At 36.6% G+C, this 9,713-nt stretch overlaps 1 protein-coding gene across 1 annotated transcript; it reads left to right on the forward strand.

Annotated features, from left to right (window-relative positions):
• Positions 8,426–9,205, forward strand: LOC109838534 (probable calcium-binding protein CML41). The gene has a single exon (XM_020406965.1). The coding sequence runs from the start codon at positions 8,426–8,428 to the stop codon at positions 8,927–8,929; it is 504 nt and encodes a 167-aa protein (XP_020262554.1). The 3' UTR covers positions 8,930–9,205.

Raw genomic sequence — 9,713 nt, forward strand, 5'->3', positions numbered from 1 at the left:
CTTCCAAGTGATGGCCTAATAGGATTCCCAGAAGCCAAAGCAGGTTCACAGAACTTTATTGCTTTGTTCAAGTCTTTCAAATGGCCGATTTTGGTTCTCTTAACAGACCTATGGAAAAAGAGTTTAAATTTTCAATAGTTGACAGAGAGCAAGGACAAAACGTGATCCCGGATTAAAATGGTTTATGTCATAATTGGTGATATAGTAGTGTATATTAAACATTTATTTATTTGTTATTAATTTCTTAAGTGTTTGCACATTCTCTATTGTACTCATTAGTAGTGCAAGAAGATTACCTTGTTTAATGTTTGCTTCTTTCCTTCTCCTTTTTCTCTTTTTTTTTGACATAAATAAATAATGTTATAAATTTATTCGTGATTAATTCAAAGAGAAGAATCACAAGAACGCGAAAGCAATACCTGAATCCATGAAGAATTTACACGGATCTGAATTAGGGTTTGATCTTCTAATCTTGAGGGTATCTCTAGCCAAATTTCTCTCTAGATGGGGGTGAAGGGAATTAGAGAATGTAAACTTAGATTAGGGACCATAACCCCTTATTTATAGTTGTTGTTCTTTTATAATTTGGCCCCTCATCAAATTATAATTACAACCTGGTATCTGCACATTTAGCCCATAATTTATTTAAATACCTATTAACCTAAATTTATTAATCACTTTAGGCGGGTTAACCTTAAGGATAACATTATACACTAATGTAACATATATGCCCATAATTAGATTTAATCCAACAATCTCCCACTTGGGCACTATATGTTTCATTAAAATGTGTACAACCTTATGAGCTCAGAAATTGCTATCACAAATAAGGGTATTTCCGAACAATCTCGTCCATTGACAATATCAATATAAGATCAAAGCGGTCTTCATCATATTTATCGTGACTAAACCCATCAATGGTCACATATACCAATACAATCAAATAACATAGATCAATCAAGGACGTGCAGCATAAAAATTACATGCAATGTGATCAGTACATATTTATTTTCAACTGGTCCTACCTTAAACTTTAGTGAGGTTAAAACCAAACATAATGAAAGAGAGTGTCTTAACTGAATACTTTATTCTCATCAGACAATACAACCAAACACAAAGCACCAGAACTCCCACTAAATCATGACATCCTCGGATAATACCATACCCATACAAGCAATGTGCTCATGAAAGACTTTGGGTGGCAACCCTTTAGTAAGATGATCTGCTATCATGGAGTTTGTCCCAATGTGCTCTATGAATAACTGTCCACTCTGTACTCTTTCTTTCATAACCAGGAACTTAATATTAATATGTTTTGACTTAACCGAGCTCCTGTTATTATTGGAATACATTACTGCTGATTTATTATCACAAAATAACTTAAGTGGTCTTTCAACTTTATCCAGAATGCGTAGTCTAGTGATAAAATTTTGTAACCATATTCCATGATTGGATACCTTATAGCAAGCTACAAACTCTGCTGTCATAGTGGATGAAGCTACAAGTGTTTGTTTGATACTTTTCTATGATATAGTTCCTCCTGCTAACATATAAATGTAGCCTGATGTAGACTTTTTGTTATCTTGGCATCTAACAAAATCAGAATCAGAGTACCCAATGACCTCCAACTGATCTGATTTTCTGTATATGAGTATATAATCTTTTGTTTTCTGAAGATATCTCATAACCCTTTTTGCTATCCAATGATCCATACCAGGGTTGCTTAAATATCTGCCTAACATCCCAACAATATACGTAATATCCGAACGCGTACACACCTGAGCATACATTAGACTTCCTATAGCCGAAGCATAAGGAATCTTCTGCATTTCCTGAATTTTAAGATTGCCTTTAGGGCATTGATTGAGACTAAATTTGTCTCATTTAGCAACATGGGTGTCTCCTGGTCTACAGTCTTGCATGCCAAACCTTTTAAGTATTTTATCGATATAGCTCTTTTGTGATAATCTAAGTATACCTCAAGAACGATCTCGATGTATCTGGATTCCTAATATAAAAGAGGTGTTTCCAAGATCTTTCATCTCAAAATTCTTTGATAGAAATCTCTTGGTTTCGTGCAACATGCCTATATCATTAGTGGCAAGCAATATATCATCGACATACAGAACCAGGAAAATATACTTACTCCCACTAAACTTGTGATATACACAATCATCAACAGTATTCATCTCAAAACCAAACGAGATAATTATTTGTTGAAACTTGTAATACCATTGACGATGAGCTTGTTTGAGTCCATAGATAGATTTTCTTAATTTGTAAACCATATTCTTTGGGTCACCTAACACAAAGTTTTCTGGTTACACCATATAGGTCATTTTATCAATGTCTCTATTGAGAAATACAGTCTTAACATCCATCTGATGTAACTCAAGATCAATGTGAGCAACAAATGTCATAATTGTTCTAAAAGAGTCTTTCGATGGAACTGAAGAGAAAGTCTCTGTACATTTCTTTTGAGTAAAGATTTTAGCTATAAGACTTGTCTTATACCTCTCCACATTACCATTTGCTTCATGCTTGGTTTTAAAAATCTATTTACAACCAATTGGTTTTGCACCTTCTGCTAATGGGACAAGTTCTCAAACCTTATTGTCTTGCATAGACTTGTATTCTTCATTCATGACATCAATCTACTTTTGAGAGTTAAAACTTTTTATGACCTGAAGGAAGTTGATTGGATCATCTTCCACCATTCCATTATTTTCCTCATGTTCTTGGAGAAATATAATATAATCATCCGGAATAGCATTTCTTCTTTCTCTCATGGATCTCCTTAAAGGCACTGGTTCTTGAGTTTGTTGAGTTTTTTCTTCTGGAACAGGGAGTTGTTCAACATTGTCATCTTGAGGTTCCAGATTTACTTCTTGAGCAACAATAGGTATAGGAACCTGAAGATTATCAAAAGTAACTGTATGGATTTGATCTGAAGCCAATTCCTCCTCAAAAGTAATGTTTCTAACCTTATTTCTCCCCCAAACTCAACATCCTCAAAGAATGTTACTGTTCTCATCTCAAAAATATTTCTGAGTGTGGGATCATAAAACTTATAGCCCCTAGAGCTTTCAGAATACCTAATAAAGTAGTTGCTAACTGTTTTGGAGTTCAATTTCTTTTCATTTGGCCTATAAGGCCTTACCTCAGCTGGACATCCCTAAATATGTAAGTGTTTTAAACTGGGCTTTCGACCAATCCAAAGCTCATAAGGTATTTTAGCAACTATTTTACTTGGTACTCTGTTCAGAATGTAAGTTGTTGTCTTTAGTGTTTCTCCCCAGAGTGACTCTGGTAAAGAAGAATGAGCAATCATACTTCTTACCATATCCTTAAGAGTCCTATTTCATCTTTCAGCTACATCATTCATGCTAGGTGAACCCGGTATGGTGTACTGGGGGACGATACCACATTCCTCTAGGTATCTAGAAAATGGTCCTGAATGTTGTTCACATAAACCATCATATCTGTCGTAGTACTCACCAACATGATCAGATCTAACGGTTTTAATTTTTTTGTTGAGTTGATTCTTAACTTTAGCTTTAAAAGCTTTGAACATGTCGAGAGACTCAGATTTTTCATGAATGAGATATAGGTACCCATAACATGGTAATCGTCTATGAATGATATAAAATATTATTGACCATTCCAAGATGCCGTAGGGAATGACCCACAAATATTTGTATGTATCAATTCTAAAATTTTTGAAGATCTATTAGCACCTAATCTCTTAACTTTGGTCTGTTTTTCCTTGATACATTCAACATAAACGTCAAAATTCAAAAAATCAAGGGAATCTAAAATACCATCAGACACAAGACGCTCAACTTTACCTTTTAAGATATGACCCAAGTGCTTATGCCATAATATCGTCGATTTTTTTTATTTAATTTACGCTTAGTACCACATGATTCCACATGCAAAGTTTCATTATAAGAAGCAATTGTATCAAGCAAATATAGGTTATCATAAGTACTCAAGTAACCAGATCTCACAATATTTGAATTAAAAGATAAACTGAATTGATTGTTTCCAAATAAACAAGAATAACATGAATTGTCTAATACAAAAACAGAAATCAAATTCCGTCTAAAAGAAGAAAGTATCTTTCAAATCCAAATAAGAACCAGTTCCTAACAGCAACCTAAAGTGCCCAATTGCTTCCACATCTACCGATTGTTCATTGCCTACAAAAATGTGTCTTTCAACATCACTTGGCTTTCGGTAGCTCAGGCAACCCTACATAGAAACACTTATATGAGTAGTAGTACCAGAGTCTAACCACCAAGTGTTTCTAGGTACTGAAGCTAAATTAACTTCAGAACAGACCAAAGTAAGGAACATACCATTCTTAGCACGCCAAGCGTGATATTTGGTACAATCCTTCTTTACGTGTCTAGCCTTATTGTAAAAGAAACAACCCTGGTCATCCTTATGTTATTTCTTCTGAATTGGACCTTTAGTAGCTTCATTATTATTCTTTTTTTTCTTACCCTTATCCTTAAAGGCATAGGCCAAATGAGCACTTTCAGTCTTATCTTGCTTCAATATATCTTCTTCTTGCACACAGTATGAAATGAGCTCATTTAGATTCTATTTCTCCTTTTGGTAATTATAACTGACCTTAAACTGATTGAATTATGTAGGAAGAGATAACAGAATCAGATTCACCAATAACTCATCACAAAGATCGAGTTTAAGTGCCTTAAGCTTTGAAGCAATATGAGACAATTTCATAATGTACTCCCTGATATTTCCTTTGCCCTTATACTTTATTGAAATCAAGTGAGTTAAAAGTGTGCTTGTTTCTACCTTATAGTTTTTCGCAAAACGTTTCTCAATTTTGGTAATAAAATCTTTAGCCTTAGTAATTCCTTCGGATTATATACCCCTGAAGGCTTCCGGAACGCCGCGGTTAATGATCATGAGACTCGTACGATTTGAACGGTCCTATTTCTCATACTCCTTCTTTGCATCAAGAGTGCTATCCGTAATGAGAGGTTGAGGTTGTTCAGTTCTTAATGCAAGGTCTAGATCCATCCAGTCAAGAATAATTAATATGTTCTCTTTACAAACCTTAAAATTAGTCCCATTGAGCATGGAATTTGAGTTGATGTTAGCAGAAATTGTTACAACAGATGCATTCGCTAAAATAAATAAAAAATTTTAACATTAATTAGTAATCAATAAAATTCAAATAATGACAAACCCCATCTTAAGATATCTAGTACAACATTAATATCAAGTCTTTGGATAGTAATATTAATTGTAAGTGATACATTGTTGTAATGATCAAACACTGACAATAACTCATGTCAAACAATGAAACTATCTTTGGATCGATTCATTTATTCACATGTTAATGTTATAATTGTCACATGTTTATCATCGTAGATGTGTATGCAATCTAAATAAATATTAATCTTCATTTGGGTCGATTAAATATTTACATGAAAACATACACACAACCATCTAGCATTCCTCATGAACAATCTACACAAGAGAAGTTACTTTGACAACATCTTGTTTTAATTAATCATTGGGAAAAATAGACAACCTTAATATATTAGTGTCATATTATTTAAATTAAATAATTGATCCTATCGAATTTAATTTAAATTCATATTAAATGAATTTCAGAGGTTATTTGAGCAATTAAAATAAATTTCTCTATTTTAATTAACCATAGATAGGCCCATTAAAAATTTAATGGCCTACAACTTAAAAATTATTTGATTAATAATCAAATAATCCACAACTTAAATAGTTACAGGCCCAACTTAAGTTAATTAATATTCAGGTCCATAACCAAATAAAATTCTTAAGTGGGCTTGACCTATCACAACTCAACCCAATAAAAGAAATTGGATTAAGTGGGCTTTGGTCAGTGCCCTAGCCCAAATATCTCGCCTACAACCTTCATTTGGCCGTGGAGAGTCAAGCTTGCCTTCATAAAATGAATTCGAGCTCATTAATCCTCAACCGCAAACTAAATCTCACGTGAGAATCAAGCTAAATCGAAGCTCGCCTGAACCTTTCGATGAGGCTCGCCTAAAACAAGCTTCGGCCTCATCTGAATCGAGTTCTCAAAACTCGCCTGAATCGAGACCGAACCCTCCTGAGTCGAGACCGAACCTGCCTGAGTCAAGCTCAGAGCTCGCCTACAATTGAGGGATGACCTCGCGTGACTCGAGCTTCGAAAAGCTCGTCGGTAATCGAGGCTTGAGCTCGCCTGAATCGAGCATCGAATCTCACCTTAAATGAGTCGAAGTTCGCCTGAATCAAGCGTTCGAGCTCGCCTACAACGGGTAAATTCCTTAGCCCAATTTCCTTCACCCGTTAGGGTTTTATAAAAAAAACATGACGCAACCGCTGCTTGGGTTGCTGCAACCTAGGGTTTCGAAAAAACCCTAGATTCCTGATTGCTTTTGGCCTCCACCGCCGCCGCTTAAGCTCCCGCACCCTAGGGTTTCGAAACCTTAGGGCTTCCTAATGTCACCACCACTATCTTCCTTTGACAGCGGGGCCGCTAGCGAACATCGCCGGCGAGGAGCGGAGCGTTCGATGACTGAACCCAAATTTCTTTTGCTGACAATTATGAACTTGATTGCACACAATTTTTTTTATCAATGATTTAATCCTTAATTCATGAAATTGATGATTTTCTCACAATCTGGATCAAGAGTTTGATCTAGATTCAGTCAGCCGAAAGAAAAAATCAAACCAAAATACGAACTTTCTTTACTGTTCATGCATGCTACAGTTCCAAAGCAAACAGAATTGAACCAAAAATTGAAAATTTCATGCTACAGATCTTATTTGCACAGATCCAAACATGCAACAGATCTTAATAAAGCTAAATTAAGATCAAAAACCCCTAATTCTTAATCTTAAACATAAATCTCAAAGAATTAAACACGGTGGCTTTGATACCACTTGTTATAAATTTATTTATGATTAATTCAAAGAGAAGAATCACAAGAACGCGGAAGCAATACCTGAATCGAATTTGCACGGATGTGAATTAGGGTTTGATCTTTTTTCTAATCTTGAGGGTCTCTCTAGCCAAATTTCTCTCTAGATGGGGGTGAAGAGAATTAGAAAATGTAACCCTAGATTAGGGACCATAACCCCTTATTTATAGTTATTGTTCTTTTATAATTTGGCCTCGTATTAAATTATAATTACAACCTGGTATCCGCACATTTAGCCCATGATTTATTTAAAGGGGTTTTCTATAAAGTGCCCATGGGCACTCTATAAGAGAGGAGAGAGATAGAGAGAAGTGAATTGCCCATGGGCCCTCCTGATTTGCACTAAATTCTATGGACAATTCACTTCTTTCTATCTCTCTCCCCTCTTATAGAGTGCCCATGGGCACTCTATAGAAAAACCATTATTTAAATACCCATTAACCCAAATTTATTGATCACTTTAGGCGGGCTAACCTTAAGGATAGCATTATCCACTAATGTAACATATATGCCCATAATTAGATTTAATCCAAACAAAGAAAACATCAGGAGCTTGATTTTATACTCCAGCTTGACTCACTAACCGATCTTGTCGTCGACATGAAAAGACCAATAACCCCTTCTTTTTCTCCTTTTTTTAATATAAATCAGTAACACATCATATCAGGTACCTTGCTTCACTTGCATGAGAAGAACTAAATCAAAAGAGTGCATAATTCCAAAAACTTAGAAATGTTCACATCAAGGACATGCATGCATAGTATTACCAACTACTGAATTCTCTAGTGGAAGACCACGAACTTAAGTCTGCGCATCCTAACAAAAACTTGTACCTAATACTAACTCCCCTCTCCTAAAGAGGGCAGGCAACTGGAAAAAGCACCATCTCCTCTTCCAGCAAGTCCTTTCCCTCTTTTATCCACAACCCCGGCCCAGAATTAATAATACGGTACCATAACATGCATGAACAAGTGAAGTTTCCTAACGCTGCATCCTAACAAACAAGGGAAACTCCCCACTGATTGATGCATAGTTAGCAACGGATCAAACAATCTTCCATTTAATTTTCCCGTAACCCCCGTAAGTGAAAAACTAAAAAAAAAAAAATTAATGGCCAATTAATTCAAGTATATATTGACTCCCCCTTCAAATATAGTACATATTCTCGTTTCTTATCCAAAACCAGCAAGAAAAAGCCACCAAGATTCCCATTAAAACCCAAAACCCTAAAAAGGAAAGCAAAGGAAGCTCCCATGCGCCTTCCTCTCATCAGTCTCCTTAAACCCCATGCAACCTCCTTGCACTTTCACGGTTTCACCCCCACCCGCTCTCCCTCCCCCTACAAATACCACCGCCCCCGGCCCAAACACTTAATTCTCCACAATTAATCACCATCAATTAATATCACCTTTCTATCAACGAACAGACATTCATCAATGGCGTCAAGATGGTTCTCCAGCAAATCCTTCAAGCTCCGCCTCCGCAAGAAAACCCCCTCTGCGCCATCCTCCTCCTCCACCAGCAGCAGCAGCAGCTACATGGAAGCCTTCCGTCGCTTTGACACAGACGGCGACGGCAAGATCTCGCCCTCCGAGCTTCGCGCATTCCTCGCGTGGGCGGGCGACAGCGTGGCGGAGGGCGACGTGGAGCGTGTGATGAGGGACCACGACTCAGATGGCGACGGGTTTATGGACTACGGGGATTTCTTGAGGCTGATGGAGATGGAGGAGGGGGAGGAGGACCTGAGGAGGGCGTTCGAGGCGTTCGAGAGCGAGAAGGGGAGCGGGACCATAACGCCGAGGGGGCTGCAGCAGGTGCTGGGGAGGCTCGGGGAGGAGAGGACGCAGGAGGAGTGCGCGGGGATGATTAGGTTTTATGATCTGGATGGGAATGGGGTTCTTGATTATCACGAGTTCCAGAGGATGATGACGATGGCTTAATTAAGAGTTAATTACTAGCTAGACGCAATGCGTGCCTAATTAAGTTTTCTTGTGGTGGATTGTAGTAGCTAGGGTTTGTTAGGGGTTTGTTGGGTGCAAACATGGACCATAACTAATATGGGGCTCTTAGTAATTTCTATGGAGTTTTGCCCAAAGCCCCATGTTAATGTAGGTCTAGCTCTAGTTATTTCTTATGAATTTGGTCCTATCACCATAAAAAAAAAATTTTAATTAGTGGAGGCATCGTTACTTTTAATCGTAGCAGTTGATTGTCTACTAGGTGATTGTGATTTATTCTAAATCTAATTATTTTCTACGAATCGAATGCACTCATTTCTAGTTTGTATTAAAGGATAAATTATAATGCTCCATTAGATATATAGCGGTCCCTTTACTATTTTTCTTTTTTATAGTGAAGAGTACCCGAAGCTATTTCGTTTTTTTTTCTTTTTTCAAGTTAATAGTAGGTTTTAGCTATTTTACTACATTTTTATTGCCTTTAGAATTAATTCTAACTACGTGGTCTCCTTTTTGCAAATGGTTAACCATCTGTTGTTTCTAAACTTTATGTTACCACTTTGATCCTCTTTCATCTGTGTACGTAGATATATAACATCAGATGTTAGATATATATAATGTTAGATGGGTGTGATATGACATCAGATGTTGCAAGGAAATATCCTGGTATGTTCAGGGTTTTGCAAAGGAATTAATACCATATATTCTCGATCGTATGCATGTTAAAACTTACACGAGTTACATATATATAATGTGTGCAAAATAA

Source organism: Asparagus officinalis, chromosome 4, assembly GCF_001876935.1.
Source record: "Asparagus officinalis chromosome 4, Aspof.V1, whole genome shotgun sequence".
NCBI lineage: Eukaryota > Viridiplantae > Streptophyta > Magnoliopsida > Asparagales > Asparagaceae > Asparagus > Asparagus officinalis.